The 18,374-nt window shown below is 38.4% G+C and overlaps 3 protein-coding genes across 4 annotated transcripts; 1 reads left to right on the top strand and 2 right to left on the bottom strand.

Annotated features, from left to right (window-relative positions):
- The first annotated feature begins 831 nt into the window (after positions 1–831).
- Positions 832–4,241, top strand: LOC102616189 (CO(2)-response secreted protease-like). 2 transcript variants are annotated; one of them, XR_008054502.1, is made up of 9 exons: positions 832–1,102; positions 1,193–1,452; positions 1,610–1,721; positions 1,860–2,379; positions 2,478–2,578; positions 2,700–2,942; positions 3,047–3,161; positions 3,287–3,484; positions 3,565–3,710. XR_008054502.1 is itself a non-coding variant. In XM_052440484.1 (9 exons), the coding sequence occupies exons 1-9, from the start codon at positions 921–923 to the stop codon at positions 4,140–4,142; spliced, it is 2,322 nt and encodes a 773-aa protein (XP_052296444.1). In that variant the 5' UTR covers positions 845–920; the 3' UTR covers positions 4,143–4,241. The 2 variants fall into 2 exon arrangements, 1 of the variants encoding a protein (XP_052296444.1); XM_052440484.1 differs by having other exon boundaries at positions 845–1,102; positions 3,274–3,484; positions 3,565–4,241.
- Positions 4,242–11,320: 7,079 nt separating this feature from the next.
- On the bottom strand, positions 11,321–13,249 carry LOC102615892 (SKP1-like protein 1B). The gene is made up of 2 exons (XM_052440944.1): positions 12,805–13,249; positions 11,321–11,708 (listed from the first exon to the last, which is right to left on the bottom strand). The coding sequence occupies exons 1-2, from the start codon at positions 13,105–13,107 to the stop codon at positions 11,535–11,537; spliced, it is 477 nt and encodes a 158-aa protein (XP_052296904.1). The 5' UTR covers positions 13,108–13,249; the 3' UTR covers positions 11,321–11,534.
- An 839-nt stretch (positions 13,250–14,088) lies between these two features.
- Positions 14,089–17,509, bottom strand: LOC102615592 (uncharacterized). Its single transcript, XM_006473636.4, has 3 exons — positions 17,218–17,509; positions 15,779–16,246; positions 14,089–15,223 (listed from the first exon to the last, which is right to left on the bottom strand). Exons 1-3 carry the CDS (start codon positions 17,305–17,307, stop codon positions 14,528–14,530), a joined length of 1,254 nt encoding a protein of 417 aa, XP_006473699.2. The 5' UTR covers positions 17,308–17,509; the 3' UTR covers positions 14,089–14,527.
- Positions 17,510–18,374: the final 865 nt, after the last annotated feature.

Below are 18,374 nucleotides of genomic sequence, written 5' to 3'. Positions count from 1 at the left end.
ATGATGATGTATAGGCATAGCCGTCGAGCGTGCCCTGAAGACATGAATTCTACATGTAATCAGAGTCTCTTTCTCTCTTTCTTAAAAAGCAGTATTACACAAGTGGATGCATGATCCTAAAGATAAGCACCGTGCCCAAAAGCATTTCTCCACATTGGCAGATTTGTTTGCCAAAACTTTCGTGTGGGGTTTTTATTAGCCAATTCATAGGATCGACGACACTCATTTTGATTTAGAATATCCCACTAGAATCTCCCACCAGCAAGAAGATGCTGAAGATTTGAAATTTCTTATTGTATATATGCATATATACGGTGAGTACATCGATTCCTGTGAATGATATTGAATTTATGAATTAACTGATGAGATAGTAATGCGTTACTTTATTACTGAGCATCGTCGCCTAATAAATCACTACTCTCTCTCTCTCTCTATATATATACACCCAAACAATCATGACACATTACAAATTTACTTTTGGAAAGCACACTAAAATACTCTTCCTACAATATAGGCCAGCAAAATGGCATGGATTGTTCAGTTACAAACAAAATCTTCTTACTATATATATTAGGGCTGGCTAGTTAGCTTAAGATGGTGACAGCAATTACATATAGAGTGCTTGCATTACCACTGAAATATCACCACCACCGCCAGCACCACCACTGGGTGGCATACATCGATCAGATAAGCAGCATCGCACTTTGTGTGGATATAATCAGCTTTAAGTCTGTGCATGGGTGATATTGCTCCACTCGCCACCTTATTCTCTCTCTCTCCCTCTCTCTCTCTCTCTCTCTCTCTCTATATATATATATATATATATATATATAGCACAGCATTGTCTGTGACCATTCCTTCTTAATTAATTCAAGTATACTAGCTGGCTACAGAGCATACTTGCTTGAATTAATTAAGCTATGAAAGGCCTTGTAGTTTTGTTTCCAGTCTTGTTTCTCTTCCTCGGTTCATTCTTTGGAGATGCTGCAGCAGCTCAAGGCAGTAAAAATGGTGTCTATATCGTGTACATGGGAGCAGCAGCTTCGGGAAAGGGTTCATTAAGGGATGACCACGCTCAGCTACTGGCCTCCATGTTAAAATGGTGAATTAATATCAAATCCAATATATTAATGAAGAGTTACAATTTAAATTGCTAGTTCGAATTAATTAATTTATCTTTTTTTTGAGATAGGAAAAAGAATTCCATCATACGCAGCTACAAGCATGGCTTCTCAGGCTTCGCAGCTCGTTTATCAGCAGAAGAGGCCCATGCATTGTCCAAGAAACCAGGAGTCGTATCTATCTTTCCTGATCCAGTACTACAACTCCACACGACTCGTTCTTGGGACTTTTTGAAGATTCAAACTGATGTATTGATTGATTCGGTCCCTAGTCCCAGTTTAAACTCTCAGGATCAGGAATCCGACACCATAATTGGCATCCTCGACACAGGTACAAACAATTACAATCGATAATCATATAATACATGAATTAGTTGCATAGTTTAATTTAATTTATTTCATTATTATATTTTTCTTTTGACTATATGTATGTATATAAAATAAGCTGCAATTTTTAATACATATATGCATGGAATCGAACTTATAAGGTGTCTGGCCGGAGTCGGAGAGTTTCAATGACAAAGATATGGGTCCAATTCCAACACGGTGGAAAGGAACTTGCAATGCCGGAAACGACAACGTATCCTTCAGCTGCAATAGGTGATCAAAGTTTGAATTAATTATTTCATTGGATGAGACTAGCTTATACCTATTACCTACTTAATTACTCCGGGAGGTGTAAACAATGTAATAAATTATTTTATTTTATTTTTTTCCTGGTTATTATATCATCATCAGAAAGATAATTGGAGCAAGATTTTACGATATAGAAGATGACGTAGTGGCAAACGGCCAATCACCTAGAGACATGGTAGGGCATGGCACCCATGTGGCGTCAACTGCGGCAGGACAAGCTGTGCAGGGTGCATCTTACTACGGACTGGCCGCTGGGACTGCCATAGGTGGGTCCCCTGGATCAAGAATCGCTGTGTACAGAGTCTGCTCACCTCAGTATGGGTGCACTGGCTCAAATGTATTGGCTGCATTCGATGATGCTATTGCGGATGGGGTGGATGTGCTATCTCTATCACTGGGTGGAAGCGCAGGAATCGTGCGTCCGCTTACCGATGATCCGATTGCATTAGGAGCCTTCCACGCGGTGGAGCACGGTATTACAGTGGTCTGCTCCGCGGGAAATGACGGGCCTTCCAGTGGATCAGTTGTGAATTTCGCACCTTGGATTTTTACTGTTGCTGCTTCAACCATTGACAGAGATTTTGAGTCTGATATTGTATTGGGTGGAAACAAAGTTATCAAGGTATTTATAATTTCATTTGCTAATCCAAACAAATATAATTGGGCAAGTATATAAGTTGTTACGTATTACTTATTGCAATAATATTGATACCACCTCAGGGAGAAAGCATAAATTTCTCCAATCTTCAGAAATCTCCTGTGTACCCACTAATTTATGCCAAGTCAGCTAAGAAGGACGATGCCAACGAAAATGCAGCAAGGTAAATGTAATGAGAGCTTATATGTAGTACAGGTATACAGATGTATAGCAATTAGCTTTCTTGCAGACATCACATAATCGTACTAATTAATATTTTCGTCTTGAAACTAAAATACTATCAGGAATTGTGATTTGGATTCTCTGGCTGGAGCTTTGGTCAAAGGGAAGATTGTTCTTTGCGACAATGATGATGATATGGGCTCAGTAGTGGATAAGAAGGATGGGGTGAAGAGTCTTGGAGGTGTTGGTGTAATTGTTATTGATGATCAGTCAAGAGCAGTGGCATCCAGTTATGGTACTTTTCCATTGACTGTGATTAGTTCAAAGGAGGCTGCCGAAATTCTAGCTTATATCAACTCAAAAAGGTGATAAATTAGTTATTTGATTAATTTTGTTGTATCAATTGCAAGATATGTATGTTAATGTTTAAAGATGCTTACCCATGACGAATCCGAAAAAAATTGTGTAGAAATCCTGTCGCAACAATATTACCTACTGTCTCGGTGACAAAATATAAGCCGGCGCCTGCAATTGCATACTTCTCAGCTAGAGGCCCTTCACCCCTGACAAGGAACATTCTCAAGGTAAAACCTTCTTATTAATCTCCCAATGACTGACTGTGCAAATCAAATAATCCTATTCCTCCCGCATAAATATATATATATATATATATCTTATTGTTCTGATCCGATGCAGCCTGATATCACAGCACCAGGAGTTAACATACTTGCAGCGTGGATGGGTAATGATACGGGCGAAGCTCCAGAAGGCAAAGAACCTCCTCTATTCAATGTGATCTCAGGAACTTCCATGTCATGCCCACACATTTCTGGAGTTGTTGCCGCCATCAAACATCAGAATCCCACATTTAGCCCCTCTGAAATTAAATCAGCTGTCATGACAACAGGTGAAAATCTGACGATCCAAAATGTAGATAATTTATCTTGAATCTTGACTGATTTGTAATAATCTTTTGCCAACCTGCAGCAACCCAAACGAACAATTTAAGGGCTCCGATAACGACAAATTCAGGGGCAGCAGCAACACCATATGATTTCGGTGCAGGGGAAGTTAGCACAACTGCATCACTACAACCAGGGCTGGTTTACGAGACCACTACTCTTGATTACTTGAATTTTCTGTGTTACTATGGGTACGATTTGTCGAAAATCAAAATGATTGCTACAACTATACCAAAAGATTTTGCCTGTCCGAAGGATTCCGGTGTTGATTCAATATCAAATATCAACTACCCATCAATAGCAGTATCAAGTTTCGATGGCAAAGAAGGCAGGACAATAAGTAGAACTGTCACAAACGTCGCGGGAAATAATGAAACGATCTACACTGTAGCTGTTGATGCACCTCAAGGCCTAAATGTGAAAGTGATCCCAGAAGAATTGCAATTTACAAAGAGTGGGCAGAAGTTGAGTTACCAAGTGACTTTTACGTCTGCCTTATCCCCGCTAAAGGAGGATGTCTTTGGTTCAATTACGTGGTCTAATGGAAAGTATAAAGTGCGTAGCCGATTTGTGGTAAGCAGTAAGAGCAGTAAGAGCGATTAGCTAGAGAGTGATGACTGGCGAGAGTATTGAATAAGAAAGACACGAAATTCTGTATTTTATATGTTTGAATGAAAGGATCTCAAATTAACAAATTCTGTATTTTAATTTTCCAAGTGAACTTGCAAAAGCCAAGTATTTACTGTCATGTGATCCTCTCTTAATATTTTAAATCTAGTGAAAAAAAAAATCAGTTTAATTATAAATAAAGTGAAATAAATTAGTTTGATTACCAACATTAAAATTTAAAACTCAATTTTAACTATTCATTTTATGAAGAGATTAGAAGAAAAAAGACTAGGAGAGGATCAATGTTTCACTATTACATCCCACAATGTTTCTCATTCTCCCTCTCTTTTTCTTATCACAAAAGTACATTATAATCTACACACATGAATGGTCCAGAAGGCTCTAAATGTCCAAAAGTGTTTATTCAAATTGGATGATCTCCTCTGACCAAACAATAAAAGCACATATTATGGACTTAGATCTTATTTAGTATTAAGATATTGTGGTTTAAAAATCATAGTTATTGTGAAAAAAAATTACAATTATGAAAATAAAAATTAATAGTATGTGCTAAGTATGATTATTAAATAATAATTTTGAGGAAAAAAAGATTTTTTTTAACTATAAAGTATGAGATAAAATTTAATTTAGCTTTAAAAGGTAGAAGTAAAGATTTATTAAACACTTTAATCCTGCCTCAACCGTAACATCAAATAGAAACTAAAAATTAGACCCAAAAATCTTTCTCAGAATCAGACTTGCTTGCATAATAGATATGTAAGAAGCCTAATTTTGTTTTATACAGGAATTCGCCGACATAATCCTTTTAAAATTGTATGGATTACTCGTTTAAATAAATCTGCGCCAATGTATTATAGTGACCATACTACTTCTAATCAATTATCTCCACTGACCTCTCAAATTGGATACATCGGATAATCACTTTGGGCGGATGTTATATGCATTTAATAAGTGCGTACGTACATACAAATATACAATGTACGTCTCAGCTCGCCATCTTAGTATTATTTGTGCTGCTAACGTTGGCTGAGATGATGGTCTCTTAACTAAAGCCAATGCCGGATCAGGAAAGCTACCTAACTCTCGATTAAAACCAATTAAAGAGCTTTCAATTTTATTTTTGTTCTTCTTTCTATTCCTCATCTAATTTTTTTTGTAAATGCTGTCGTAGTTCAAGCAAAAAATAATGGTGTTTTATTTTGTGTGTATGGGAGCAGCGGCTTCAACAAATGGTTGGGATGAACATGCTCAGCGGTGGACCTGTGTGATAAAAAGGTAAAAATACACACGCACGCGAAGAAATTTCAACTTATTACAACAACCAAATTGACGACAATTTGGTTGAAATTCTTTGCGCTAGGAAAGAGGGTATACAGAATACAGTTTCAGCCATGGCTTCTCTGGGTTTGCAGCTCAATTATTCGCAGAAGAGGGACTGGCACTTTCAAAGAAACAAATGGTTGTATGAGTCTTTCCTAATCCACTAATACACAACTCCATGCATCTCGTTCTTGAGATCTTTTAAATCGCCTAACTGATCAATTGATTGACTTCATGTCCAATCCAAATTCTAAGATGGTGTCTGAGGGATCATACATTATAATTGGCATTTGACTTTCAATATCTACAATTGAATTATTAATACTCAGAATTTCTGTCAAAATTTTAAGTGAAAAATTTAAGTTGAACTAGCCCCTCTCATTAGTGAGTATTATTAGTGTTCAAAGAAGCTTGTCAATGATGAATTCCAAAATATCCACCAGAAATGCAGTGGCGACAGTTTTACCTACAGTACAGTCTTAGTGAAGAATTTATAAGCCAGCTCCTGCAATTGCATACTTCTCATGAAGAGGCCCTTCACTCCTTCCTGAGTCCTGACAAGGAATTTCATCAAGGTAAAGCTTCTTTCTGCCTGTATGACTAAAGACCAGAACAATCATTGATTACAGTCAAAGCTCCAGAACGCAGCCCCTCCTCTATTCAACATGATATCGGGAACGTCCATATCATGAACACATGTTTGCGGAATTGCTGCCACGATCAAATCTCAGAATCGCACATGGAGTCCCTCTGCAATCAAATGAGAGCTATCAGGACAACAGGTTACGATCTGACAGTCAACACGCATGATTAATTATGAATTTTAACTTAATGGTGTGCAATGTGAATGCCGTGCAATTAGAGTTAATAAAATCTCGCATTGAAAACAAGAATTTTTAAATTTGAAACCCGCTCATAATTTTGGGAAATTTACACTAATAACCAAAAAAACTTTGCTTTTTTTCATCTTAACCCCCCAAAAATATTTCTATCAACATTAGCCATTAAACAACATTTGAGTCCAAAATACCCCTTCCTCATCTCTTCCCCAACACTCCCTTTCTCTCATCTCTCCCAAACCGATCCAACTCCCATCATCGGCGGCGACATCAACCCTCGTCGGCGGCGGCTCCATCTCTCACCGGCATCCGATCTACGATCCACAACCTTCAACAAAACCTAGGTTAGTCATTTTTCTTATTTTCATTAATTTAAAATGAGATTTTAGAATAATAATAGTTATAACTTGAGATTGATAATGGTGGTGATGATGTTTGTGGTGATTGGTGGTGTTTGGGAGTACTGTTTTTGATTTTGGAGTGATTGCGCTTAATTTTGGGGGTGGGAAGGGAGGGGGGCAGGGCGCGCGCCCATGCGCGGCCTGCGGTCGCACCAGCTGTGGTGCGACAGGCCCTGTCGCACCAATTTTTTGGTGCGAGAGGGCCTGTCGCACCAGATTTTTGGAGCGACAGGCTTGCCTGTCGCACCAGATTTGGTGCGACAGGCGCCTGTCGCACCAGAAAATAAGAGTTTTTTTTTTACGAGTAAATTTTTTATTTCTGTAAATATAATGTAATAATTTTATAAATATTACAGATACATGGCGAAATCAGAATCACCGGATATTGAAGTAGGCAAGATGTATTTTCGTTATGCTGATCACTTTCCTGGTCGAATTTCGAGCATGTGTATGTTATCTTCGGTCGTAAAAGCTATCGAGGAAAAATTAACAAAGCGGCAGTTGAGTATGTTCAAAAAGGATATATTTGGGCATTTCTTGGAGTGTCGAAGTTTTCCATTTAGTGGGGTAATTTTGCATAATCTTTTACTGCGTCAAGTGGCCCATGAAGAAGATAGCCGTGAGGATCAGTTATGGTTTCTTGAAAGCGATGCGGAGACACCGGCCGAACTATCATTCTTTCAGCTATAGTTCTCCTCTCAGTGACTATTTCATCCGCCCATGTTGTTAGCCGAGTAGTCATTGATTCAGCCACAATTTTTCTATCATAAAACCATTGCTGCAATGTTTTCCTGAAGTGATCAACAAGATGAGTAACAGGAAATTTTCGAGGTTCCCTCATGAAAGCATTAACACTCTCCGCGATGTTGGTGGTAAGAATGCTGTACCTCCTACCTTGAAACTGAGACCTTGCCCAATTACACGTACCGACATTATTTTCTAGGTAATCAGCCGCACCCGAGTGGATCATCCACAACCCTTCAAGTTGTCTCTTAAATTCCTCGTGGCCATATGCTTTTGCTGCATTAATAAAGGCAGGTTCAAATTCATCCCAAAGAGCTTTGGACATTCTAAATTGTGACTTAATGTTACCTTTGACGTGGTAAAAACAAACGCCATGAGTTGCATTGTGAAATACTTTAAGAACGGCTCTCCTTATGGCAGTGCATCGATCAGAGATAATTACCAACTCAGGTCTATCACCAATCACTCCATGTAACTTCATCATAAACCATTCCCAAGCATCATTATTTTCTGAATCCATGATCCCAATGGCTAACGGATACAATTGATTGTTACCATCAAGACATGTTGCCACGAACATGCTTCCACGATATAATCCCTTCAGATGAGTACCATCTACAGCAATGACAGGCCGAATGTACTGCATAAACCCCTTGATGGAAGATCCGAGTGCTACAAAATAGTACAAGAAATTACTATCTCCATCCTGCTCGAGGTGAGTGACTGTACCCTCATTCGCTGTAGTTAGTACGTGAGAGTATTTAGGGAGCAAGTTGTATGACTCTGCAGGGTTGCCGCGTACTATTTCAAGACCAACTTCTCTCGCCCTATATGCCTACTGGTATGTTAACTGAACACCGTATTCCTGTTGCATATCTGCTCTTATGTCGTTGGGAGTATAAATCCTCTTATCTTGAATATATTTTTATGCGATAATATGACCGACAACCCGGCTCCTTACTTGATGACGTCCATCAACCAATACCTCATTATGACAAGTGTGTACATTATCAATTCTCTTCACCACCCAAGGAACATGTTGCTCGTTCGAACTTCTAGTTGCTCGAATACGCCATTTACATGATTCTGAACAACAGTGAGCCTCGAAACGTGTCGTAGTAGACCGTGCAATCTTGAAATCAAACTTATCTCTAAAGGCCACCTTGCGTAGTTGTAATATAAGCTCATTCTTCTCAGCAAATAGCTTACCCACGCTGATATCATCTGAGTCACAACTGCTAACAAAGCTTGGAGCAACCATGTTCGAAGGTAAAGTTGGAGCAAGACTTGTAAGGGGGTCAATTCTCCTTCTCGATCGAACCATAGAAGGAATAGGTCTATTGCCTCTGTTATTCACAGGAGTATTGTCTTCACACTCATCCTCATCCTGAAACGACAGAACATTCGAAGGACCGGCTCCTCCATCATCACCATCATTATTGAAACGAGTGCCCCGCCTTGTATTATTAGAAGGTTCTGCACAAACATTATCCCCCTCTGTCTCATTATGAAAATCATCATTGTCCCGAAAATCATTGTTGTGATACGGAGAATATTGTTGCTCCAACGACGTTGTTATTGGAAATACCGTTGCTTCAACATCCTGTAACGTAACGCCATTATCATCAATGTTGTCATAATTGTCGTGGATTGGAGAGTAATATTGCTGCAGCGATATTGTCCTTGACAACACCTCTTCATTATTATCGGGGCCAGACATATTTGCTCTAAACGAAGTTTCTGTATCGACATGTGGCTCAATACCTTCGCTCGGAACTCGAGGTGATGTGGTCACGAATATAGGAATGCATCCAAAATTAGCTACGTCAGATGCCATATGCAACACAACCCTCACCATTTCATCATCACATATATCCATGGGCATTGCACATATACGATATAATGTGTTACTAGACCTCAAAGTTGTCTTCATTGTGATACTATAGTCATTAGGATTTATTTTTAACACCTCGTATACTCTTGCCAATAACTGATCAAACAGGTAATTTTTTCCAACAAAAAAAGCTCGATTTTTATCATTCACGTACTCCATACAACCATTCTCTAATGTCTCCCACCAACCATCGTAACACAATTCAAGTACAACTGAATCCATTAAGCCTGAAATTAAAAAAAAATTTATTTCAGTCCTAATTAAAATAATACAATTTTAATAAATCTCCAAGAGTGGGTGCGACAGGTGCCTGTCGCACCAAGTTTTGCTGCGACAGGCAGCCTGTCGCCAGATTCAGATTCACCCGACTGAGTTCAGTAAGTTCAAAAAATAATTCATACCAGTAAGTGATGTCGATTTGTGTTGAATCTGGATAGATTATGATCGGATATCACTTTCACAGTTGTCTTTTGCGGTCGCCGTTGGCTGATGATTCAAGAATGAAAAGCTGCTTTTGGTTTGGTGAGATGGGAGAAACAATGTTGGTTTTGTTCTGTAAAGAAGGGTAATTTGGGAAGAAAGGCTTGTGTTTGGCTAATGTTGATAGAAAAAAGTTGAGAGGGTTAATTACGAAAATAATAAAATATTAATGGTTATTTTTGTAAATTTCCCTATAACTGGGAGAAAATTATGTCACCCTTAAATTAAATAATAATAACACCAAAAAAAAAAAACTTGTCGATATATGTAATACAATTTATCGGTTAACATGCAGCCCCGATAACGACAAATTCAGGCTCAGCATCAACTCCGTATGATTTTGCTACATAAGTCTTCCCAACAGCATCATTACAACCAGGGCTGGTTTCCGCGACCTCAAGTGTTGACTTCGTGAATTTTGTGTGTTACCTAGGGGATAATGTATCAAAATTAATTATTCCAGAAGGTTGTGCCTGTTCTAAGTGACATTCAATATCCAACGTCAACCACATTGCAATTTGCAATTTTAGAGTGTGTTTGGAAATGAAGTGCAATAGCTTTTAAACTACCGCTGTTGTGGAGTAAAAATTAAAAAAAAAATTTACTAAACTGCCTAAACACAATTATAAGAGTTACCAAACACCTTAGTAACTGAATTTTAACAGCCCAACTACCTCACCACACTCCCAAACGGGCTATCAGTGGGAGAAAAAAGAACGACGGTAGGTAGAACCATACAAAAGTTGCCCGTTGCCAGAGATAATGAAACAACCTACGCTGACAGTTGACACACCTGAAGGCCTACAAGTAAAAGCGAACCCAAAGAAACTGCAATTTACGAAGAATGGGCAGAAGTTGATTTACCAGGTGAGTTTCTCGTCTGCCTCATCTTCCCTAAAGCAAGATGTTTTTGGCTCAATTAGGTGGTCCAACGGCAAATACAAAGTGCGTAGCAAATTTGTGATGAGCAGTGTACGGGAGTAACGACAGTAAGAGCATTTAGCCAGGAACCAGTGAATAAGAGGCAAAAGAAATAAGGATTGCGTATTCTACATGTTTCAATGGAAAGATCCAGATAACCAAAAAAAACTTGTCAGATACACCAGTCGATGTAATTCCAAACCAAATTTCCAAGTGCACCTCTCAATTCACGCCAGACACCACTTAAAGATAAGACCACAAAACTGACACACAAACTGATGAACTCTGGCCAAAGTCACTAGTTGGTTAAGTACACCAGCATCACTCGTATGGCCTCTGTGCAAATCATCAGCCCTCGTGACACTCCAATGACTACATATTATATGCTGGGCTTTTAGCACAACATGGCTACAAAATCTTCACCTTTAGAATGAACAACATGAACACATTATCTGATCCCTCTAAGTCAACAAGAGCATTGAAGCAACATATCTAAATTATGCAGCCAACAAGCTAGATAACAATCATTTAACATGAGAAAACAAACTAATGGGTACGGAAGAACATATACCATATTAACATCACTAACAAGATCCAAAAGGACTTCACAATTAATGATACAGAGAAGGTTGGGATGATATGACATTAAAACAATAATGGTTTGATGCTTTTACCAGCTAAAGACATTTGAGTCAGCAGCAACAACAAAAAGAAGGCAAAACAAAAAAGAAAAGACACAATTACAAATTGGTCATTTGAGATCCTTTCACTCAAAAGCCCACTGATTCTCCCGACGAACCTCTTCCTCCTCTTCTGGGGTAAAGTCGTTCTTGATATTGAATGTCTTGCGGATCTCCTCTGGAGTCTTTCCCTTAATCATGTCTGCAACAGTCTGGCAAGTTAAGTCCAGCAAGCTCTTGATGTTCAGGTAGTTTGCCGCCTAAAATCACAACACACAAAAATTCATGCCAGTAACAAAGTTGTTACTCACTTGCCAAACAAATTAAGCAGATAAGACCTAAAAATACAGAAGCTTGCAACTTAAAGAACAAAATAGTGTTTCAAGAAGTGAAAGTTTGATAAATGCCTCCATGAAAATTCATGCCAGTAACAGAGTTGTTACTGACTTGCCAAACAAATTAAGCAGATATGACCTAAAAAAAAAATGCTTGCAACTTAAGGAATACACAGTACTTCAAGAAGTGAAAGTTTGATAAATGCATTTTTCCCAGATACAAGTCATATAATCAACCAAATAACCAGCATCAATCAAGTTGCAAACATCACAGATATCTAAAACTCTGAATTTTACAAAAAATTATACGGATAAATTACGGCACTGAAGTAACCCTCCAGAAAAGCTCGAACAACCTTCAACAAGAGGGTGCCTGTTCCCAAAATCGACACAGGTATGTAGGTAGAGAATACCTAGGGGAGTAAGACAACTCTCTCTAAAGAAATTGTTAAAATAGCCGCGTAATTTCAGTTTGGGAGAATACTACATATTACCTCAGAGTTACTGCAGATACAATTTTTAACTAGAAGGGATTCCTTCTCAGAAGAACCTTCTTCGCATCATAGACAGATGGGAGTTCCAATTTTCAATTTAGTATATAAACAGCATAATCATATCTGCTCGTACTTATAAGTTTCCCTTTCACCAATGACTGCTTTCAAATAGAGTAATTACCAAAGTGCAAAATCATTACAAAGAAAAAAAAATCTAATTCATAACCCATCCTTCACTTCATTAGATTTCTAACTAAAAGGAACTAACAATTCTGATTAAGAATCCATATTTGACCTAAAAGAAAAACTTTTCAGGATCCAATGCAGAATACAAACGTCCTATTAACAATCTTAAAACAGGATCATATATCTGACTTTACCAATTAAGTATATTAAGGACTACGACAGTAAATTAAAAAAAAATCCCAAAATTACCCAAAAAACAAAACCTAGATACGAATTCAAGATCCCTAAGCACAAATCAAAACGAGCCAATTGATAATTAAGGAAAGAAAAAGAGGACTAACAAGAATAAGATCAAAGAGAGTGGCCTGATCGACTTTGACGAAATCGGTATCCCAAGCCTTGAGATCATCATCGACGCCGCTAGTGGCCCGATCGTCGGACTTAGATGCCTCGACGTGCTTCTTGCAGTACTCGATGACCTTAGAGAGGATCTTACTGGTAACGTTAGGCAAAGGGATTCCGTTGTCGGCGCAATCGTCCTCAATCATATGCTTGATCGTCTGCGATTCCAACGCCACTGCTTCATCGACCTCGAACGCCTCTCCATCCGAGCTCTTCAGCGTGATTTTCTTACTCGTTGACATTCTGATCGATCGATCCAACACACTCTTGAAACCCTAACTTTCTTGATATTTATTATATTTATATATAAAAGGAGGATAAAGATGAAGAGAAGAGAAGAAAAGCCCTTCGAAAAGGTGTCTGTTCTCGGAACGGACAACTAACAAAATGCTGCTAGTTGATGCGATTTATTAATTAATTATAAACTGGGTAATTACATACGGATCCTTCTATTTGTCTTAAATTTAAAAAAATTCAATGATTTGATATAATCCTAAATAAGCTTATTCAAAAACAAGAATATTTTTGTTTTGTTTATTTGGTTGGAAGTCTTGCCCAACCTTTTAATTTGTTATCTTTGATGTATCTCTAAAATATGGGTTCAGGTATGGTGCAACTGTGGTACCATACCACAGCTGCACCTAACTATTGAATTCAGTTATAGTACATGTGTGCAGTTGGATCCAATAATTAGGTGCAGCTGTAGTATGGTACCACAATTACACCATAGTTTTATCCTTAAAATATATACTATTTTATTAAAAAAAGAAAAAACAAACAAAAAAAGGTTCAAACCTTTTCTTAAGGTACAACAGTGAAATTTAAAAAAAACAACAGTAAACTCACTGATGTAATTAACTGTTCTTAATAAAATTTGACGGGGCAGGCATCTACTTTGAAACAAATCAAAACATGTTCCCACTCCCCCCCAAGAGAAATTAGGGCTATTACGACAAAATCGAATATCGGTTCTGAACTTTGCAACGTCGGCACAATATAGGCAGGAAATACTTTTATTTGCAGCCTCATAATTAATCACTGGTGGAATGCCATTTGGGCCAAGAGGAATCCATCAGTGGAAACGCCTTTTCCTTGGAGTCTCATTTTTTTGTAATTAAATAATTAGGTTAGTTCAAATAAACAAGTATAAACAAATAATTAGGATCAATAAAAATGTGCATCAATTATTGTAGGCGATGTCTGATTTTTGTGAACGTTTCAAATAGAAGAATTGCAGCGTTTTATTGCTCACATGATCTCAATTCTTTTTCTGAAAATAGCTGTAAAAACCAAAAAGCACGGAGAGAAATGTCTAAGATCAACTTTACTGATCCTCAAAGAACAATAAAAAGCTTAATACTTTTCTGAAGGAATGCTGCTAATTTCCAGGTTAAGGATAATCAGCATGGAAATGGATGAAAACTAAACATGATATTTCTTGAACAGGAAATATTGAAGCAGAAATAACAAACTTTTCATCGAAGACTTCATTTCAAATTGATCCCCACGGATAGCACTTACCTAGACCATTTTCGATATTGTAGAGGAGGTTTCTTTCCCTATCCTTGTTCGTATTTCAGAAACAAAAAAATTCAGCAGCAAAATTAACATTTCTTTCTTTTGCTTTCCAGCTCCAAATTTTCAAAGAATAGACATTGATGATCAGAGAGACCAGATACAGCGAAGCATAAGGGCTGGTATTTGGGCATCTCCATCTGCCACGTATGAAGTACCCAGCTTCAAGCTGAATCTCTTACCTAAGCAAAGATCTAGAAAGGATTCAAGCTGGTATTGGTTCCATCCTTTAGAACCATCATGCATTCCACTGAAAGTTACACCCCATTCTAAATCCTCATTAAAAATATCAGATATGGTGACAGCCCATCTAAGGTTTGAATTTGAATTTTGCATCTCAAACCAACCTCCAACTTTTGCATTCTCATCAAGTTCTGTTTCCAGCTTCAGAGCAATAGATCCAGTTGAGACAATTTCTTGAGTGTTCATCCCCAGAGAAGAAGCACTGGCCCCAACTGAGTTCTCGGAGGCATTACGCTGTTTCAGAAAGCCTATTGGAATTGTAAGGGGTCGAAGACTGACACGGTGATTACGTGATTTAGGTACCTGGTGAAGGCCCATAAGAGATAGATTTACTCCTCTAGAAAGTTGGCAGACAACTTGCCCAAAAGTGCTGAGGCAATGCCCAATTCCATCAGAACCCAACTGCACTCCCAGTCCAGAAACAGATTGAGCCAATGAAGCAACAACATTTGATTTTCTCACTGTAAAGCCAATGGCACCACCATTATGCTGACTCAAGAGGGGTGGGTCCAAAGATGAAATAGTGGTGAGGCCCTTTGCCTGCCCACACAAGGAATGTAATTCTTGTCAATTTACTAGGATGAAGTTAGAAGCCGTATCATTTTACAACAGTGAAAAATGTCAATGATAAAACATATGATGGTGAATCACACTTCCCAAAATTGAAATAGCACCCCACTAAACCAATTGAATTACAATTTCCATTTACTACAACGGAGATATGCAAATAGCACCATGCCAATCAATAAGGCCAAGTTAACTTATCTGTCTAGAAAAGGAATCTTGAAGAAAATGAAACAAACAGCTGAAAGAGAATGCTGGAAAGGCCTACGGTCTAACGTCAAGTGGAGCGTCAAAAAGATCAGTAAGAATCTGGCAGCACGGATCTCTCTTTACAGCTAAGGATCTCCAATCAAGTCAACTTGGAGGCTGGAAGATCTTTAACATCAATCCAATTTACTAATCATTTAGGCAGAATTGTACACAAATTTAAAGCAATTAACTTATGGTAACACAATAGCATTTAGTATGCCATAACACCACAGAAATTGGAATACAATGGAGGTTACAAGCACGCATAAGATTTGATTGTACCTTATGGGAATAATTCCTAGCAATATCAAAATCTCTGCATTGTGCTCCCACTGGAACTGCAATTGCATAGAACCAATCACCAACATTTGCTACATAAGACAGTTTTGCAAGTGAAAGTGACCTTCCTGAGATATTGCCGACATTTTTTCCGCCTTCTTGGCAGGCCACAAAGTCTGCTACTAGAGTGTCGTTTTGCCGCATAGTAGTTTCAAAAGTGAACCTTGTATGTATTCCAGTTCTGACTTCTGCTCTATCTAGTGCATCAGCATGCTGCTGATCAATATCACCCATCATCAATACAGCTCCCAGGACGTCGACCTCTGCCCTTACATGAGTACTAGCTTCTTGGAATGGACTTCCCTTGGATAATTTATAGAAAGAAAGCAGTCGCTCAACTTTATCTAATCTGTCTCTTTGTTTCATCTGTTCTGAAAATGATTCTCGTTGCAATCGCTTCAAAATTTCAATCTGAAAATAATGTCCAGAAGAACTTGTAGCTAAATACAGGAGCATTTACACTTCAAAGAAAATTTGGAAATCCCAAAAGTTGAAGACCATAAATTGGTGAAGTCACTTTTCAAGAAAGAGATTGTATCTCAAATAAATTCTTGATGTGACCAACTAGTGAGTGCACTTGACTCAGACTGCTAGCACTCTCCCACGTAAAGAAAAATCATTATCACACACCCTAAGATGGAGAAATCATATTAGATTTTTCTTTCCTTTTAGAATCGGTAAGATTAGTGTTGTAGAAACATGAGCTAAGAAACTCAATTCATGTAAATAAAATAAGTAGAAAGCTTAAAATGTCCAACTTCACTGACATTGAAACAAATGTTTTCTCTACAAACACTACTGGGAACGGAAAAGGAACTGCCAGTGCTAGATCCAATTGGATAATGAAAAGAAAACCAAAATTCACTTTAGATCCTTTTACACACCCAGCAAGGATGTTCTTTGGTTCTTCCCCACACACCAACCCCCCCCCCCCCCCCCCCCCCGGGCGAGCGTTATATGTACATTTGGAACTGCTGCATTTCTACTTAACTCTGGAAGTATAAGTGCTAAAGTGCGAGTTACTTGGGGAGCTAATATTTACCAAAGAACCCATTCAGTCACACTGACAGCTAGCGACTCAATTCCACAGCAGTTGAGGATAAGAAATCACATCACCTCGATCCGAACGAACCCTTTAACCAGTTTGTAATGAAGCCCATTGCAATTATAAACAAGATTAAGGGAATTCCAGTTAAAGAAACCCTATTTCATAGTTTAGCCAAGAGGATATTCCTCCAGTATACAGGACACTGACTGTATTTCACTCATATGCGTACAAAGATTAAAAGCACCAGCACAACTGAACATGATCAAAGTAAACGAATTACTTAATAGAAAAATAAATAAATTAAGAAAAAGAAGAAGAAGCAAATTACAAGTACCGGATTGCGGCTGTACGAGTTTTGGCTGCGATGAAAGAGACTGTCAATGAACCCTTTGACTTTCTCGACTGCTGAAGTTACAGCTTCCATTTCCAAAGACTCGAGAAAGTTGATTAGTACCAAGAGAGAAAGAATTGTTCAGCTTCTTCAATTTTGAAATAAAATTGTGAGAGCAGCGACTTTGACTGACTCCTCTTAAACCAACCGAGCCTGAGCCACGGAGGGTTTGTTTAGACTTTAGACAATGAGTCCAACTTTACTTACCGATTTTGCCATGCAAACGATTTTCGTTGGTCTTTGCTGTATGTATAATAATGGCCTCCGAATCTCCGGATATATAATGGGAAATTTACAGTAATAACCAAAAAAATTTCTCTTTTTTTCATCTTAACCCCCCAAAAATATTTCTATCAACATTAGCCATAAAACAACATTTGAGACCAAAATACCCCTCCCTCATCTCTTCCCCAACACTCCCTTTCACTCATCTCTCCCAAACCGATCCAACTCCCATCATCGGCGGCGACATCATCCCTCGTCGGCGGCGGCTCCATCTCTCACCGGCATCCGATCTACAACCTTCAACAAAACCTAGGTTAGTCATTTTTCTTATTTTCATTAATTTAAAATGAGATTTTAGAATAATAATAGTTATAGCTTGAGATTAATAGTGGTGGTGATGATGTTTGTGGTGGTTGGTGGTGTTTGGGAGTATTGTTTTCGATTTTGGAGTGATTGTGCTTAATTTTTGCGGGTGGGGAGGGAGGGGGGCAGGGCGCGCGCGCGCCCATGCGCGGCACGCTGTTGCACCAAATCTGGTGCGACAGCAAGCCTCTCGCACCAGATTTGGTGCGACAGGCCCTGTCGCACCAATTTACTGTCGCACCAATTTTTTGTTAATTTTTTTTTTGTAAATGTAATGTAATAATTTTATAAATATTACAGATACATAGGGAAATCAGAATCACCGGATATTGAAGTAGGCAAGATGTATTTTCGTTATGCTGATCACTTTCCTGGTCGAATTTCGAGCATGTGTATGTTATCTTCGGTCGTTAAAGCCATCGAGGAAAAATTAACAAACCGGCAGTTGCGTATGTTCAAAAAGGATATATTTGGGTATTTCTTGGAGTGTCGAAGTTTTCCATTTAGTGGGG

Source organism: Citrus sinensis, chromosome 5 (assembly GCF_022201045.2).
Source record: "Citrus sinensis cultivar Valencia sweet orange chromosome 5, DVS_A1.0, whole genome shotgun sequence".
Taxonomy (NCBI): Eukaryota; Viridiplantae; Streptophyta; class Magnoliopsida; order Sapindales; family Rutaceae; genus Citrus; species Citrus sinensis.
This window is presented reverse-complemented; position numbering and strand designations above follow the sequence as displayed.